At 44.6% G+C, this 19,066-nt stretch overlaps 1 protein-coding gene across 10 annotated transcripts in view; it reads left to right on the top strand.

Moving 5' to 3' along the window:
- SRGAP2 (SLIT-ROBO Rho GTPase activating protein 2) overlaps positions 1-19,066 on the top strand; it is a 234,517-nt gene that overhangs the window by 176,214 nt on the left and 39,237 nt on the right. For 9 of the 10 annotated variants that reach the window (XM_029230886.1, XM_029230888.1, XM_029230887.1 and 6 more), the window contains 5 exons: positions 1,009-1,110; positions 2,343-2,540; positions 9,991-10,075; positions 12,864-12,891; positions 14,767-14,791. In XM_029230886.1, the coding sequence (XP_029086719.1) occupies positions 1,009-1,110; positions 2,343-2,540; positions 9,991-10,075; positions 12,864-12,891; positions 14,767-14,791 (438 nt within the window). Of the gene's footprint in view, positions 1-1,008; positions 1,111-2,342; positions 2,541-9,990; positions 11,822-12,863; positions 12,892-14,766; positions 14,792-19,066 lie in introns of those variants that run through there. The other variant, XM_029230896.1, reaches the window with a different exon arrangement.

Below are 19,066 nucleotides of genomic sequence, written 5' to 3' on the forward strand. Positions count from 1 at the left end.
AAGCCCCAGCCCCCTCCATTTGAAGAGAGGTTTTGTCTTTTCAAGCAAGAGAAATGTCTTGGGCATGTGAATGTGCCCACTGCTGGGGAAGGAGGAGGCCAGTTCTATCCAGATGTCTCTTCGCAGACGAGAGGCTAAAGGACACGTGGTGGCAAGGTGACAGGAGCTGCCTCCACGTGGTCCTGCCTCCCAGTCTGCCAGCCTTCTGTTCCTCATCTGTCATCCTGGGGATTGTGGGTGACCTCACACCTATGCCATCACCATGGGCCCATCAGGAGACAGTGGCTCAGCCATCCCCTCACACAGGGGGAAGCTTGTTGACAGCGATCCTTGGGGGGAAGGGCAGACTTCTCTCCCACACAGATCTGGTGAAGATCTGTAGTAAAACGATGGCTTTTTGAAAATGCCAAGTTCCACAAGATTCCGTGCCCTCTGGGGCCCTCTAGCAAAGCCCGTGGACTTGTTCCTGGCTTCACGCTTTCTCTCATTGAGTCAGAGCTCTCATGCACGGCCCAGATTTATAAACACATGCTGGCTGCCAACAGCGACATGTTAGCCTCCTGACCCACTTCTCTCCTGCTTTCACTCTGGTGTACAGCGGGGAATGAAGGAGGGGCCCGCGAGGTGGCCACTTGGACCTCTGGCAGGAAGTCCTCACTGTGCCAAAGCTTTGTGTATCTGGAGCTGGGCTGCCTAAGGCACTCTTCTCTGCCCTAACTCCAGCTTCCTTGGAGCCGAAGGCCCTGTATAGACCTGCGTCTGCCAAGCACTAGGCTGGAGGTGGGCTCCAAAGAGAGAGAGAGATCTTTCCAAACAGGTTCCATTGCTCATTCCTTTCTTGTGCTATTTGGTCCTGGAAGAGGTCTACACACTTTGGCTTTGGATTTTGTTTTAACATAGAATTTGCGAGCTTTACAGCTTGAATATAAGTAGTTTTATTAACAGTAATGGGACACTGACAAAAGAACTGTGTCCCCTTCCTGACCTAGTATTGCTTTCTTTTGGCAGGCTTCCCAGCTCTGTGCCCAGCAGCCCGTCCAGAGTGAGCTGGTACAGAGATGCCAACAGCTACAATCTCGCTTATCCACCCTGAAGATTGAGAACGAAGAGGTGAGACTCAGAACCACCCTCTGAGTTTCCCTGTCAAACCTCTTGCTGCTGCCCGGCTGGGAGCAGGTGGACGGAGCCGTGCAGATAATGTCCGGGCTGCTGCAAACATTTCGTAGCCAAATGTAGGCTTGGATTTTCCCCTTCTGCTACATCCTGCCCTTGAACTCCAGGAAGTTGCTCTTGCATTGCCAAAGGTTGAGCTCTATTTTGAGCTTTTGCAAAATGCTTTTTTCCCCCCTTTGCACATTTAATCAAAATGGCACTTGGCAGCTGTGTGAACAATATTGTGTCTCTGAAACCACCCCCTCATGCCTGGCTTTTTCCAGCATTTTCAAACAAACAGAGGCCTTTGACTTTGGCACTTCAAATATCTCCATCCTCTTAGAAAAGGGTGACTTTCTTCTGGGCCCAACGTGTTGGCTTTCAACAACCAGTTAAAAGGGCAGTATGATTAATTATCAGCTCCTTTCTTTTGAGCTCATGTGACTTCCCACCTGGCATCTCAGTAAGTCTGGCTTTCCCCGGTAAGATCAGGAAAGCCTGGGGATGGGTCACTTAGTTTGCACGTGGGCAAACAGGTTCATTCATTTGTTGAAGGTCAGGAAACAGAACCTGGGGCATTGCGGGACCAGGCCCATCATACATTTTTAACCAGCTCTTTGTATGATGGGGTTGGTTTGGATTTGTTTCATCCTCTCTCCCTTAGCACGTCCAGCATAACGAAGAGTTAATCTTTTTTTTTAATTTTTTTTTTTTTTTTTGCGGTACGTGGGCCTCTCACCGTTGTGGCCTCTTCCGCTGCGGAGCACAGGCTCCAGATGTGCAGGCTCAGCGACCACGGCTCACGGGCCCAGCCGCTCTGCAGCATGTTGGATCCTCCTGGACCGGGGCACGAACCCGCGTCCCCTGCATCGGCAGGCGAACCCTCAACCACTGCGCCACCAGGGAAGCCCACGAAGAGCTAATCTTAAATTTAAAAAGTGAACATTAAATAGCTGGGTCAAGCATGTAGCGTGAAGGGAGTAGTGGTTTTAGGTCCTCACTGGAGAGAGTAGGGTCCGTGTGATATTTATCACTCACTTAGCACCGTCCAATGGGAAGCAGACCTGCACCCTCTGACAGTCCCCTCCCTCCTTCCTCAGCCCACTTCTCTCCCACTTCTCCAAGCTTCTCCATCACCTCTTGTTTTGCAGCCTGCCCCTCATGCATTATGTTGGCCCTTATCATGGCAGGTAAAGAAGACAATGGAGGCCACTCTGCAGACCATCCAGGACATTGTGACCGTCGAGGATTTTGATGTGTCCGATTGCTTCCAGTACAGCAACTCTATGGAATCCGTCAAGTCCACGGTCTCAGAAACCTTCATGAGCAAACCCAGCATTGCCAAGAGGAGAGCCAACCAGCAAGAGACAGAGCAGTTCTATTTCACGGTGAGGGGGTTCAGTGGCCTTTAAAGATCATCTTTAGGCACTGCAGCACACACAGGCCATTTGGATCCCAGTGTCCTTGTCAAGTGTCTGCAGGATATCTTATCCAGTGTCTTGCAGGATATCAAGTCTTTGAATATCTTGACTTGGATCTGGGCAGGTTCAGAGACCACCCCTACACTTAAAGACACAAATATACACAAGTTGTATATCTAACAGGGACCCCCAAGAGAAAGGATGGCCCCAAGTACACTACCAAGAATATTTTCTTTTTGAAGACTTTTTTAACCAGCTAGTAAGCTTTTGTTTGAAAGTTTCCTTCTCATCCCTAGGGGTCGTGAAAGGGGAACTGCATCTCTTGGTTCTTAAGAACTACGTCGAAATATTTTGGCTAACACATGTCTTGTTTTTAAAGTCTGTAATCCTTCCTAGTTGATATGATATTACTTTATAATTTAAAGTGGGAAATTATTTTTCATAATTATGGCTTCAAAGGGAAGCCATATGAAATTCAAAGGGACAGGTAATGTGTAGCATTGTTGGTTTGCATAGAACTCTAAAACATTATATTTTGTTATTCATGCATCTCCCAGTCCTCTTTTAGACAGATGAACCCAATTTTTTTTAAGTAGTGTTAACAGTCCTTTGGAAGGTTGCTGGCTGGTCTTTGGTGCTACTTTTTAATAATTAAGTTATTTTGAGCTTGCCAAGTAGGATTTATTGCCTGAACTAAAATTTATTTCCTAATCTTCTGACGACTAAGAAGAAATTAAGTTTGCAGATGTGAGAGGAAATATAGCCAATGAATATGCATACTGATTCTGAATGAGAGGAATTAACTTGTTTTTCAGTCAAGAAACACAATCTGCATGTAGTAAATTGAATTTTTCCTCCAACTGGAAACATTTGTTTAATTCTTCTTTGAACACTGCCCTTTCTCCATTAAGAACACTAGTGATTTGCTATCTCCTTCAAAGAAGAAATCTGTTTTTTCATGTAATTAAGCTCAGAATTCTTCAAAATTTTTTTTTTTAAGTCCTGGAGAAGACTGTTGAGAGGGAGTGATTTAACAGTATTATTCTTTTAAAATAACTTTTTTTTTTCTTGTAATACAAAAGAAAACATGCTTATTATATAGAATCTGGAAGTAAACAGAAACTAAAAATCAGCCATAATCCCAATAACCTAGAAATAATAGTGTTAGAATATATTCTCTTCCAGGCTTTTTTCTATGCGTGCACACAGATGTGAGCATATATTTATAATTTTATTATAAAAAATGGGATACTGCTGTACATATTGTTTTGTAGCGAGTGCTCAAAATTGCTGAAAATTTATTATCTGCATCATCACTATTAATTTATTCATTGACTATTATTAAATTGTTTATTGATCATTTATTAAGGATCTACTATGTACCAGACACTGTGCTATATAAGCTGGGAATGCTAAGAATATAAAATGAAGAGGAGAATGATGGAATTAGGCCTATGAAGGGAAAACTTTCTTTTTTACTGAGTGTAAACAATTACAATACAATTATGATAGGTTGATTTGGGTAATTAAAAAAAATAAATGTAAAAATGTTAAGTGCATACATGCACATGTGCATGAATGGCAATCAGGATAAATGGAGTTAGGGAAATATTACATACAAAGTAACTTCTGTGCTGATCAGGCAATGAGTGAATCAAGAGGAGAAAGGCATTCCTTGCAGCAAGAGCAGCATGTGCAAAACCATGAAGGCATGAAAAACCTGGGACAGACATGAAGAAAACTTCCTGTCTATAGTGAGGGCTTCGTACCTCCCCAAGCTTCTTTATCTCAGGAGGTTGTTAAATACTCGAGAGGCTTTTGGGATTGTCTGGCTGGTCTGTCTGGACTGCTTAGATATAACGCTACTTAAATGACCCAATCTTGTTACATTGCAGAACAAGATTAAATAAGAATTTTGGACATAAAAATCTGTATTTAAGACTGTCAGAAATTACTTTTTGGCTTTAAGTGAAGCTATAACATTTGTATTCAAAATTGACCTTTAGTAAGAGCAGGAATGACCATATTCCAACTGGTGACCCCCCAAATCCCACCCATCCTTTCACCTCTGTCTGAATACACTGATGTCCTCTAACTCATTTCCTGTCTTTTGTGGCCATAATGCTACTTATCACAATTGTGTGCAAATTTCCTTGGCTAACAGGAAGGTTCTTTTGTCTGGGCTTGTCCAGTAACAGATTTACAAGAGAGTTCATCATTTTTGTGATTGGTGTTTGGAACGCGTCAGATAGTTCATGATAAAAAGACTTTTGGGAGGTGGCAAAATGGACATTCAAGAAAAGGGGGCGTGCATGTTCCCCAGGACAGCTGCAGGTGCTTGCCAAACCCTACAAAGCCAACACAACTGCAGATGTGCTTTTCTTAGTCTTTTGTCTCCACAAACGTTGCCCATGTGTTTCCCTGCGCCCTTCAAAGACATCAGAGTAGCGCGTCCTAGAAGTTGCCTTCTTCTGGAAGATTGGGAAGAGGTCCCTTGTCATGGCTTTCTCTCCTGGTAGTGTGCCTAGTGACCCAGAGGGCTGCTAGGAAAGCTTTCTGACCACTCTCGGCTGTCATCAGATTCACCTGCCCAGATGACATCTATTGGGAATTTGAAGCATGACCTACAAAGGTCAGTCGTTTGCAAGAGTCCCAGGAAAATAATCATGGAATTTTAAAGCTTGAAGTGTTTTTAAAAAATCATCTAACCAAACCTTCTCATTTGAAAGATTTTTTTTTAAAAAAACTGAAAAAACAAACAAAAAATCCAAAAAGTATGGCTAGCTTGTTTAAAGTCCTCAGCAAGAGCTGAAACCAGAACTCTGATCTTCTGGTCTCCTGGTCTCAGGACACAGGCCTTCTCTATGCCCTGCTGAGGAAGCTGAGGTGAGGGGAAGGCTCAGGAACAGCTCAGCTTTCTGCCCTTCTTTGCTCTAAGTGAGAAGACATTTTCTGACCTCCTTGGCTTTGTATCACTTGTCTTCTATAACAAACAATCCAGCACTGTCTTTTTCCCATTGCCTTTTTTATTTTAAGTGTTAAAAAAGATGCAAAGATTTCAAAAGAGAATACAGAAAAATGTCAAGCCTCTACCCATCCCCAGCTCCCACTTCCCCTCCCCTTTGACAGTGATTGAAACCAGTTTCTTCTGTGTCCTTCCAGAGGTATTCTGTGTGGAGACAACCACTGATGTATCCTTTAATATAATATTATTACATTAGAAATGTAAGGAAATAAAATAAATAGAAATACAAATAGAAGTATACCATCCATACTGTTCTTCACTTTGCTTCTTTCACTTAATTTATTTTGGGTATTATCTTCACTTTAGTCCAAAAGATCTGCCTCCTTTTGTAATGGCTGCAAGAACATCATTGTATGGATGGATGTTCCATCATTTATTTAACCAATTCCCTGCTCATAGGCAGTAATGCTCACTGTTTTTAGCCAAGTACTGTCAAACCCTTATAGGTATTTCCTTGTATGGGGGTTGGAGTATGGGGTTCTTGAATGGGGGATGAAATGGTGGAAGGAGGGCTTATAGCTGATAAAATAAACAAAGCTAAACTGCCTGAATTCGGGAGGACAGATTCAGGTAAGGTAAGAGGTTGGAGAGGAGCCAGTTCCTTGGCCATTGAATGGACAGTGCTCTAAGACTGCTAGACTTGGTGAGGTCCAAGACCTTTTTTTATCTTGGTATTCTCCAAGAATAAACAGATACTTGATAAATGTGTGCTAAGCAGGTACAAATGCATGAATGCCCCTGCCCTGTCAATTAAAGTGGGGAGATGTGCTCCTATTGGAATATTTGCTCTATTATGTATTCTGTCTGACAGCTGTTTCCTGCTTTAAAAATTGACGGGGAGGAGGAGAAATGTCAGCGTGCTTGGTTGGTGGGGAAGCAGCCACAGCAATGACATCTGTGTATCTCTGTGCACGGGGCTGGCTAGGCATAGCTCACTCCTCCCACCCACCCCACCTTCTGGCAGCAGTGGATACTTATGGCCTTGGGTTCACAGATTAAATTCAAGGTCTAGGCAAGGTCCGTGAGTTTTACACTACCATGGAAAGAATATATTCAAAGAGAAGAGGTATTTTAAAATGAAATTTGAAAACCATTCTTGTGCCTCAAACTTTTTTTTTTCAGGCCAGAAACCATGCTTTGATTGAGCTTTCTTAAGTATTAGCACAAAGCAAAGAAGTTTAGAGAAGGACTGTTTTTTGGTTGAGCAGGTGATTCTGTATAAGGAACACTTCTGAGCACCTGCTAGTTGCCAGTCCTTGTGTTAACAATCACAGTCATGCTTGTTATCTTATTTCATCTTTAACACCCTTGTGAAAAAAGATATTATCCCCATTTTTCAGATGGGGAAACTAAGATTCTGGGAGTTAAGTGACTTGCCCAAGGTTGGAAGAGTTAGTAAGTGGTAGGACTAGAATATACCAACTCAGACTACTCCGCCTTACTGCAACTGAAATGTCTGTCAGGGAGGGCAGGCTCAGAAAGAAAAATTATTATACTAATCCTTTTCAATAAATAAAACTCATCACTGACAATTAATACACAATTAGGAATTATTTAGAAAGAAATCAGTGAGATCGTAAAAACTGAATTTAAGGTTTACAATGGCAAAACCCCAAACCACCCAATAGACTCCTGCCTCCCTTCCTACTTTTGGAAAAAATTCTCAGTTTTGATAATATTGCGTGTAAAATGGAGTAGGGGCATATGGGGGTGTGGCAGTCAGACTGTGTTTTAGGAATTTGATTTCATTTTGGTGATCTGGAATAGACCATGATCCATTCCTTTTTCCTCCACTGAGGAAAACTCCAGGTAATCACTTTACCTTTAGGTGTTTCTGGAGAGGAGCACGGTACAGGGAGTGGAATGAAATAAAATTAATTACCTAATATTGGGACATGGTTTAAATAAGGAAAGTGACCCTTATTGCCCAAGGAAGGATTTTGAGATTACACATGAACAGTTCTTTTCCTAGCCCCCCTGGCCTCCAGAAATCATTGAAAAGCTACCTATTCCTCCCTTGTCGTCAGCTGTCTCAGCTCCCTTTGCTGTGTGTCTGGACAGCAGCAGCTGAAGCCTTCTAACTAAGCTCCTCCCAGGAAAGCCCAGGTTACTTCTCCCAGTTTACCTCTCATAGAGATGAGCGTGGATTTATGGGTGGGACAGGGAAGTGATAAATGACATGCCTGCGAATAGGATGCTTTTACCTTCCCATACCTGGGCTGACCTAGACGGAAAACTTCCAACCACTGTTTCCACTATTAGGCAGGCAGGTCATACCTTGACACAGTTTTTGATCCTTCAGGATTTAGTGGAACCCAAAATGTTAATTCATCATACCTCTTTATCAGATTGTTATTTATTTTAATGGTTCACTGAGTGACAGCCAGAGTTAACTAGTGAACTGTGAACATGAATGAAAAAGATGATTTCCAGAATCACAAGTATACACGAGTGAGAGGAAGGAATTTGCATCCATCTCCTTTCAGAATTTTGGCTGTTTTCTGAGCACTCTGGTCTTGTTTTAAGGGTTACAGTGTGTCTGAGTGAATTTTCCCTCATTAGGACACCTTTAGAGTCTCCTTGGGATAACCTTCCGAAGAGGGGGCTCTCGCAGTTCAGATGTTAGCAGTGGATGTCTCCTGAAGGTGTTTCGCCTCTGGGCCCTGAAGTACTGTTCCAAGCCTCACAGTTAGGCATTGGTTGGGGATTAGGATGTCACCCAGGGAAGACTGACAGCAGGTGAGCTGGCAGCTGGAGCAGATGGGATGGGGAAGGTGACAACAGAGCCTATTTTCATGCAGGTGTTCTCATGCAAAAGCACAAAGGAGCAGAGGGAACAGGTCGTGAGGAAAGCAGCAGAAATGATTTGTCATAGGGCTTGTTTTTTGTTTGTCTTCTATTTAATTCAGAGAGTAGGGGCATACTTGGGGGCGTGGTATGTAACTGCTGAGGAAGGTTCTATCCAGAGGAGAGTGAGACTGTTCATTTATTTACTCATTTTCACACATTTATTGAGCGTCTACTATCTTCTGGGCACAGTACTAAGCATCAGGGATGCAAAGAATAGTGAACGCCACAGTCTCTGACCATAGAGAGGATACCATTTGGAGGGAAAGACGTAGGAGCAGCAAAGCCTCCATGACAGAGCTGGGTGAAAAGTGCTGTCAGAGATTTGCGAAGCTCCACAGAGGAGCATCTGGGTGAACAACGGAGGGCCTCCAAAGGCCTGGGATCCAGGTTTGACACCGCCACTTACTGGCTTGTGTCGATCAACAATGCCCCCTTCCCCTTCTCATCCGTAATCAGGAAATAATATGTCTCCCCTATGTGCTGTACAGAGTTATTGTGAGAGTCAAATACATGCTAAAGTACTCTAAAAATTCTTAAATTGCTACACATATGTAAAGAATCAATACTATGAAGTTTTGTTCTGCTTCTCTCCTTCTGCTCTTTACCATAATGGGTCAAGCACGTTATCATAACGATTAAAAGCACACAGTGTACTGTCAAACTGCATATGTGGATACTGGTTCCACCACTCACTAATCGTTTGACCTAGAGCCACTTATTGAATCTCTCCAAATCTCAGTACCTTCATCCATAAAATGGGGATAATGATAATCATAGTTCATAGAGTTGTCTTGGAGATTTAATGAATTGTCCAGGGAAACATAGTCTCTCGCTGAGCAGACAAGGGTTGAGAGAGGTCAAATCACAAAGTACAGCACAGCAATCATATTTGGACTGTTAGAGCAGATGGGATCGCATTTCCATAAACCTCATCTTGTGTTTGGAACCGCCAGTATGTGTGTATACAAGTGGAGGGTGGCAGCCCCTGTCTCTGTGTGCTCAGAAATCCCAAGCTTTCCACAAAGACTCTGCACAATAGAGGAGGAAGCGATTGAAATGATGAAAATATGGCTCAGAGATGCGCTGAATGCTGTGCTTGGTGCTTGCAGCCCAGGCAGGGGCTGAGCCTTGACATTGCTCCTGGGGTGAAGGAATGCACCCTGGGAGGGGCCGGGCAGGGCTGGATGTCAGTGGAGGTGATGAGCCACAGGTGTGTATCCTTCACACCAAGAAGGCGGGGCTCAGTGAGTCCCTCCACACCCTGCTTTTCTTCCGAGGAGCTGAAAGAGATGGATGAGGGGCCCGAGGAGATAGCTTCTTATGGTGGCTGACGCGGAGCTCCCAGGAAGACATAGAGCAGGATACTAATCCACCAGGAAAACCAGCAGCTGCTCAGCTCAGGGCCTTAAAAAAATAAAAAATGGACCCGGTGGAAATTGGGTCAGAAACCAAAAGCCCTCTTAGAAAGGGAATTGTACAGCTGAGCGTCTGTGATTTTTTTTTCTTTCAGGACTGATTGTTCTTTATCCTCCTCCCTTACAGAAAATGAAGGAGTACCTGGAGGGCAGGAACCTCATCACCAAGCTACAAGCCAAGCACGACCTTCTCCAGAAAACCCTGGGAGAGAGTGAGTGTGGGCTCTGCTGGAGATTTGGCAGTGAGGGAAGGCCGAGCCCTGGGCCCAAGTGCTGAGCACACGCCTCCATCCTCAGTCTGGTTATATGAATGCATTGCTTTTCCTCGCTCATTTGATGTGGAAGCACACGCCCCAAATGACCGCTTGAGTAATGGGGAAGGGCCAATGCTTAATGAAGCACTAATGTGCATCATCTATTTGTTTAAATGGAGCGTGCCTGCTCTCCACCCAGCCCCACTCCTGCGCCTCCTCTGCCACTACTGAGGCCAAGGAGCTGGTGGGTTCTTTACTGTCCAGACACTTTGGGAAAACTCTCAGCTCCTCTTGTAGCAGGACCGAGGCTGAAGCAAGAAGGTGGGGAGCTGTGAGGTGAGCTACACAGCTGCTCTGAGGAGAAAAGAGGAGAGGATTCTCAAGGGCAGGGGTCATGGGCAGACTGCAGCTGTCTGTAGCTTCAAGGTGGGGCAGAGGTTTTCTTCTGCTTTGAAGGGTCCTGGTGCTAAGAGGCAGCCCTCTCCCTGCTTTGGCCAGGCTGAAGCTGTGGTGCTGAATCGACTATCTGGTCTCATAGGATGATTTTAACCAGACCCTGGAAAGTAGCAAGGCAGAGGACTGGACTGGCACTCTGGACTTTCTCTCCTCAGCTGTCAAACAGAAGGCAGGGGTTGAAAGAGAAGCTTCCCTGGGGTTTTTGGCACCTTGCCCAGGTCTCCTGCCCAGCTCTCAGCATCCTATGATTAATGGGATTCCCAAGTTGGGGACACCTCTGAAGGCCCTGCCCCTCCTCCCTCCCCCACTGATCTCCTCACTTAAAGATAGGGAGGGGGAGGCTACTGGTGTTCTAACACCAGTGAAAGGCAAAACCTGCACCCACAGATGTCTAACGTTCTCAAATAAATTCTTCAGACCAACTGCAGAATCTAGGGAAGTATACAGCACTCACTGGCTCAATGGCCCCAGAAATCAGAGCCTCCTACCCGCCCTTCTTACCCTGTTCTCCTGCCCTGAACGATTCCCCCAGATGATTAATTCTTTTATCTCTAATGTCTTTGATCTTGTGACTTTTAAGGCATTTTCTTTTATGTGAAGAAAGCCTGTTAAGTAACTTCTGTTGCCTTCCCTCCGCAACACCCAGGGGACTCAGGCTGAACAGGTCTATGCATTGAGATCCAAAGTTTGCTTATAGAAAATCTTTACTCTTGAGTTATCAGATTGCTCCGTGGGGAATCGGAGGAAGAAAAGCCCAGAACTATTTGAAGCAAGTTATAACTGTGATTTCTTTTTGCCAGGATAATCTAAGCATGACCCATAAGTGAGATGGGGAACAGGGCGGGAGAGAGAGAGAGAGAGAGAGAGAGAGAGAGAGAGAGAGAGAGAGAGTGTGTGTGTGTGTGTGTGTGTGTGTGTGTGTTTGCAACACACATACATGCACCAAGTGTGCTACTATGAAGGGGTGAAGGTTGGTGACTGTTCATCAGTGATGCAAGTTGCCTTCATCTAAAGATGACAAGTTCTAGCAATAATGAAAAATATAGGTCTTCCTGTGTGCAAGTCATCATGTCCCTGCCTTCTGTATGTATTTGTCACTAACGCAAGAGCCCCTTGTTTCTTGCCACAGAGGGATAATTGATGTGTATGAATATTCCAGAATGGAAATGGGACAGATGTTAGAAATAATGGCTCTGAATAATATTTTTGCAGACGAAAGCTGAGCCTTTGGTAAGAGAGGCTGTTGGGGTGGGGGAGGTGTTGCTCAAGATGAGCTGAACTGTAATCAACAATTAGCAACCTTTAAAGGCAAGAAAAAGCCCTGCCCTCCCTCCTCCCCCTCCCCCCCACACCTCGGCCCTTGGAGTCGCCTTTCCAGGAAACTGGATGAGGAGCTTGGGAGCCAATCTCTCCTTCCCCGGCTCAGCACCTGCTTACCCTTTCCCTGGTTTATCTAATACGGTCTAATATAGACCAAGCTGGGTTAACTGTGGACCCAAAAAAAGCAACACAGATTACATAATGGCCCAAGTGCACGTGCATATTTTTAAAAAACGTAAGAATACTTCAGATGAGCATTAAGATTTTCAATTCCATTTTTTAAGACTGTGTATGATCCATCCAGCTTAGTATTAGGGCCCACTGTTGGGTTGAGAACCACAGTCTAAAAGCAGTAGCAGCATTTTAAATATTTTTCCCTTGTCATTTCAGCCCAGCGTAATGGAAGTGAGAATTTAGTATGAATCTAAAACGAGAATTTCGATGTATGCTTCCTCCTCTCCCCAAATAGCTATTCCTTCCTTCTTCCCCTTCCACCCTCAACTGTGTGTGTGTGTGTGTATGTGTGTGTGTGTGTGTGTGTGTGTGTGTGTGTGTGTTCACAGCCTGAAGGGCAAGCAGGTTCATCCCTCCCTCCCCACCACACACACACCCAGCACACATAGAAGAGAAGCTGAATTTCATCTCTGGGAAAGCTTCTAATAATTTGTTCTCTAAGATATGCTCTGCCTTGCTATTTTTCCTCCTCATCCACCCGTTTTCCCACTGGGAAGCAGAGTTGGCAATCCTAAGGTTTCAGGATACCAGCAGCCCTAGGCTGGGAACAAGCATCAGAAACGAGGCCCAGAAAGAGGACCTGGGTGCTCTCTTCTTTTTTGCCTGGAAGGCTAGTCACACGTGATCCTCGGGGCTCCCTGGGGAGCCGGGCAGACACAGTCATTCCTGGGAGCAAGTCTCCCCCTTTTACCCCGTCTGCTTCAACATGTGCTTTTTGCCTTTGTCTTTCCAACAGGTCAGCGGACAGATTGCAGTCTGGCCAGGTAGGTGTGGCCTGAGACAGCCCTGGGAAGGGATGAAGAGAGGCCGGAGGGGTAGAGCCATCCCAACCTGGGAAAGAGCCAAGGAGTTGAGTTGTAGAGGTGTTGGATGACTTTGCAAAGGGGTAGCCTAGGGCAGGGGTGGCTTCCATCCCTTTACCTTGCTGACCCCATCTGGCCTCAAATGGAAATGGGATTTGCTGAGCAGAAATAAGTGAAGAGAGTTACCGTTTGCCAAAATAGTCCCAGAGACCCCCCCAAAACCACTGCATTGCACGGAAAAGAAATGTTCGACGCTGGAGGATCCTGGTAACCTAACCTTAGCTTTTAGACTTCAACATGTGGGTTTTGGGAAGTCTCTGACCTAGGGAACGAGGATCAGAAGATAGCATTTGACCTGAAATTTTTTTTATACGTGGAAAAGATGACAGCCTCTAATTAGCGAGTGTCGCTGGATAATGAAATATTACATTGCATTGCTTGCCAACAGCATTGGTAGACATCCTCGCCTGATGTACAAGTATGCAGCCCTCCCAATCTTTCCCCACCTTCCCCGCCCTCCCCCACCCCAGCCAAATATTTTCCCTCTCAGTCATGGAGCTGCTATGAGAAAACTCGTGAGCTGGCGGCAAGCAAGGCATTCATTCAGCCGACGGTTCTCAGATGCCTAAAAATGTGCTGATTTAACTGGGGAAAGAGCTTTAATGGGCCAGACTCCTTAGAGACCCTGCGTTAGCCCATTATATAAACCACTTATATCTGGCGACACACACACACAATAGTCATGAGGCCATTTACAATTATAGGCTCATTACTTAAAAATAGCTTCATTTGGCTTTCATCGTTTTGTCATTGCGGATCACAATTAATATACTAGTCTTGTTGACTGGAGGGAACCAGGATAATGGAATTCTGTAGAATATATCTTCCTGGTGCTAAAGTCTTAGTGTAATTTCACCTAAAGTGCCATAACTGCAGAAGGCTCTATGGGAGTGAAAAGAGCTGAGCTGAATTCCCTTATGCTGTGTTATTCACTGTGTGACCATGGGCTGCTCTTTTCCCCTCTCTGAACTCCGGTTTCCTCATCCATAAGACAAGATAGAGAGGGACTTCCCTGGCAGTCCAGTGGTTCAGACTCCATGCTTCCACTGGAGGGGGCATGGGTTCAGTCGCTGTGAGGGGAAATAAGATCCCACAAGCTGTGCAACGTGGCCAAAAAAAAGACAAGACAGAACAATCACCTAGATCCAAGGAGCTCTAGGATTCCAAAGAGGTCCTTAAGAAGAGCCTAGTGGAAGTGGCAGAAGGTGCCCAGCAGCTGGGCTCTGGTCCTTACCTTCTACCCTCACTCAAAGAGGCATCACTGCTCTCCTTGCTTGGGTATTGTTGTCTGAGTCAGATTCCCTTGGAGAAAAGGCTTCCAAGGCTAAACACAGCTTGAAAAGCATTGACCTATGGAATCGCCAAGGTTCCTTCCAGTCTGGACACTCTACTGTCTAAATTCCGGGAAAATCGCTCCTTATCTTTTCCCTAAGGATTTATTTCCAAGAGAAAGAAAACCATAGCTTCCTTTGGTGTTTACTAGTGTCTCCTTGCAAATGGAGAAATCTTCATGTTGTCTGACCTATATATATTTTACTGCAAATTGAACCAATTCCCTCCTATTCTACTTTTGAATGGTGGCAGACATTAAGACCAGAGACCTCTAAGCTTTTGTGAAAAGCGCTTTACTGGGCTTCATTTGGAGGGTAACTTATCAAGTCTCTTAGCCACTTCTGGGACTGAGCTGATTAATGCAGTTTGTTTCATTAACTACCTCACAGATTGTTTTTAATCTCATTTTCTCTTTTCCCTCCCTGTTGCTGGATTCAACCACAGGCGTAGCTCAACTGTGAGGAAACAGGTAAGGGCCCAGCAAGAGGCAGGCTTGTCTGGCGTGAAATGGTTAGATCCCAGATATTTATGGAACTCCAGTGTGGATGGGACAGACACTTTTCTGACTTCATGCTTACATTTGGAATGTACCATTTAGTCATAGTATGTTTAATATTACGGCAACTTCATCAAATTAGCGAGGGGGGCAGGGACTTGTTCCTCTCCTCTCTAGTCGTTTATGCTCTTACATGCTAGAGGTCTGGTTTGACTGTGGCAGACTGTGCCAGAACTATCTTTGGTGCTACTTCTCTAGGAGACCGTGAAAGAGGCCTCACACTTCATACATGGGTACCAATATGACAGTAACTCACAGCATCTAATCATCTAGACCAAGTTTGCAGGTTTTTGTTTGTTTCTGGTGGCATGGCCATCTTAGATGTATTTCTAAGACATACTAAAAATGTAAAGATAAGTCTGGTCTAGGAATGATAAGCAAGAGACGTTGAGCTCTGCAATTATGTGCACCATCTTCAGAGTTGTATTCAAATCTGACACTGAGCTGTAAGCAGCTAGCTCTCATGACCCACCTTAGGAGGGATCTTAGCTCGGCATGGGCAGTCCACATCAGTGGATAATCTAAACAGCACTTATGCTTGTTTAAAAAGAATTAATTGAAGGGTTTTTTTTTGCAGTTGCAAATTGGACTTCCTAATTATACTTTATGGCAAATACTAAAATGGTTTTGTATCCCCTAAGCTCATACCAGCTATGCAGCAGGCAGTTGGCAGAGAGGGGGTGGAGAGAGCTCAGAAATGTCTTTGTGTGTACTCAGGGGAAAGCTGATCCAGGCTTTAAAAAATCATTCTGGGTAATTCACAGTGGCTGTAGCCACAGGGAGTTAATGGAATGTAGAGGGCACATGGTTTCTGCGATGGTGGTAGCCCCTGCAGGGTCTTCAGTCCAGCTGGGGAAGTTGATAACATAGCCCGCACTTGTCTTAGCTTTGCTGTCACTAGTTTTTTTCCCTTCTCTATTTTGGATCTTCTTTTAATGAGAACACCATCAGATGCAATTACACATTTTTTAAATTATAAAGATGTCATTGCAGTTCTCTTTCCTCTATTCCTCTTCTTTCTTTCTGCTTCGCCTTTCTTTCATAATTTCAGTTAAAACTAGAGAGGAAGGGAGTGCCTCCCCGGGATCATTTATTACGTTTAAAATTAATAGGTGGATATCTTAAAGAGGGAGCAAGGTTTTTTATCCCACCCCCCTTCGAAAATAAGAACAGGATTGACCTTGAAGTTTGTTCCTTTCAGTTCCTGCACTGAAATTGAGCCCCCTACATATAGATGGAGCCTAGGTGCGACCACTCTGGCTGCAGGAGTGCCAAAGGCCACGGTTTGGCAGGTGATATGTGTCCCTGGTTGGGCTCATAATCAGAAAAGAACTGCACCCATCTGGTTTTCATCCTGCTGTGCCTAGGCAGTTGCAAGCAAAGCATATTTGCCAGGTGCTAGATTTGTGTAAGAGTTCCAGCATGCACCAGAAACCCCAATCAAGTAAAGACCTTGTTTTCATTCACTTTTTTTCCAGCAGCTCAAATCTAATGGTGGATCAGTGAAGAGTTTTTCTAAGATAGTCAGAAAGGTAAATAGTGGGTAATTTGGAAGAGGAGTAATCATGTGTACATAACCAGGAAATAAAATTTGTTTGGTTGTTTATGGCAAATCAACCAAACAAGAGGAAGAACTGTGTAACTTTTGCTTTTGAGTCTACCCAATGCGTTCCAATCATGTTTGACCCTAGCAAAGCCTAGGTTCAGACCATCTGACTTTTCTTCAAAAAGAGATGCCTCAACTGCGCTTCCAAGCATTCCCTGCTCCCATCAAGCCCAGAATTTTCTCATTCCTATTACTTCCATATCTTCTTTGCTGGCCCATCTTTCTCTGTTCCTCGAAATGTAAGCATTTCCCCAAGGCTTGGTCCTCTTTTGACTTCCTTCCATATTCTTTCCCTTGTCACTTGTGTTGCCTTGGATGATTCTGTCTCTTTTCTCTCCTTCCCGAAGCGTCCACTTGTTCTGTAACGTTGTCGTTCTGAGTCTTTGGATCTAACTCCTAATTGATGGGCAGGATGTTGATGCTCAAGAGTTGCGGTGGCACCTCCTACCCTCAGCATCCATCTCCTCACCTTCCAACCACATTTTCATTTCCTTAGCACCTCCCCTTACTTCTCGACTCTTATGGAGACCCTCTATTCTTCACAATCCCTGAAGCCCTACATCTTATCTTTGATGCCTCTTTTTTCCTTATTACCCACATCTAATCAGGGGTCAAGACTTGTGTTTTCTCCCTGGTGAAAACGTAAACCTAACAAATGTAACAAAGATCAGTACCTGGCAAAAATCGTAACTCTCTCACGTGTGAGAAATTATGCCAAACAATGGCATATTTAGACATTATCTAGCCACCTTCTTGATTGCTTTCTGCTGCAAATCACTGGACCCCTGCTTTACTATCTCTTCCAAGTTATGTTTGCTACTTTTCTTCCTCCACTTTTGGTTTAAAGTTCCTTTAATCTGATTGAATGGGGATTTGACCCGATCATCCTTCAAGGGCCCTTCCAGCCCTGGGGTTAAATGACCAAAAATATTATGAACAAAAGAATCAAACTGACATGGATTCTAACACTGGACGAGGGAAGGAGAGAGGAAGGAAGGGAGAGACAGACACTGAATAGGAACACACATAGACACTGCTCGGTCAGTTGTATGCAAGATCTATGGTGAAGTGAGGGTCTTCACCAGGGCACGTCCTGGGGAAATGGATTCCCTCGGAGCTCAGAAACATTACAAGGAGAGAGTCAGAGCCCTCATGACTTTTTGTCCCTGCAATGTCCTTTGTCCTTTGTTTTCACTGGACTCTGACTTAGGCTCCACTGGAGCAGTGGGGACTAGGAAAATACTCCTCTGCAGTAGGACAGGTCATCTCTGGCCCACTCTTGTCTGCCACAAATTATCCTCTGGGCCACTTCTGGTAACCATGAACATGCAGGTTAATGTCTTTGATGCTTTACTTTCTGCAACCCTGCATGCTTCCCTTTAGCTATCATTGATATTCCTTTTACCACAAGTTGAGGCAGAATTTTGCACTCACGTAACTTATTGAAACCATAACCTGTGAGCTTCCCAACCTCCCTCCCTCTGGGTCTTAGGACCAGAAAAACTTTACAAACCCTCATATCACTGTCCTCATTATCACTGCTACTACTGTTTGTAAATGAAAAGTATAATAACAATGTTTGTAAACATAAAAAGACCTCCAAAAAATTAAGTTTGGGGTTTTTTTTTATAGTGGAACCCAGTTTCTTCATTAATGTAAGGAAGAGCTGAAAAAGATTCTTCCTCTGAGACCAGCCTAGACTGACTGGTAGAATTTACTGTTGGCAAAAAGAAGGCAGACACTGCCTACTGAAGCTGGAGAGGTGGAGGAAGCAGACGGGTCTGGGGGTCATGAGACGAGCATTTGGGTCTCTGAGACCCTCCTGACTCCAGCTGCACTTTGGTACACAGTACGTCCTCTGGCAGCATCCTGGCTTTCCAGCAAGCTCAGGAGCTGGAGGCCACGCCAGCTTTTCTCTCAGCCTGGCATCTTCATGAGACCCAGCTGCTTCCCTATTAGTGGCCAAACCTGCAGCTACAGTTGAACATTTAGAGCCGGGGGAGAGGCACAAACCAACCTGTGAAATGGGCAGAAGCCACAGGACCCATCCTACTGGAGAGCCCAGTCTCTGTCCTGAACATCTAAAGCCCTTTCTAACTAGGACTAAGGTCACTCTGCCTGGTCCCTTCCTTCCCTGTAAGTGAGTGGTTGTGCATTTAGATGCACTAGAAAACCCTACTGGTTTTCAGTAACATTTGGTATTCACACCTGACTATGTTTGCCAAGCTCCTAGGACGCAGTATGGGTGGTAGTGAGATGCTCAGTCTCAGGGGGAGACTGCCTGGGTTTGAATCCTGGCTCTTCTACTTAGCAGCTGTGTCACCGTAAGCAGCTATTTCACCTTGCTAAGCCTTCATTTCCTCACTTGTCAAATGAGGATAATAATAATACACATCCCATAGGGTTGTTACCAGGACCAATCCATCTAAAGCACTTAATATATGACCCAACACCTCTATAAATTCTTTTGTAAATGGTAAGCACTGTGTTCATGTGCCAATAGGAAATATTACTCTCCTCACCACCAATCCCCCTCCCCAGTTAGTAGATACCAAATTAAGGCCAAAAGAAGTTAAATAAAT

This window comes from Monodon monoceros, unplaced genomic scaffold, assembly GCF_005190385.1.
Source record: "Monodon monoceros isolate NGI ecotype Baffin Bay Population unplaced genomic scaffold, NGI_Narwhal_1 Super_Scaffold_18, whole genome shotgun sequence".
Taxonomy (NCBI): domain Eukaryota; kingdom Metazoa; phylum Chordata; class Mammalia; order Artiodactyla; family Monodontidae; genus Monodon; species Monodon monoceros.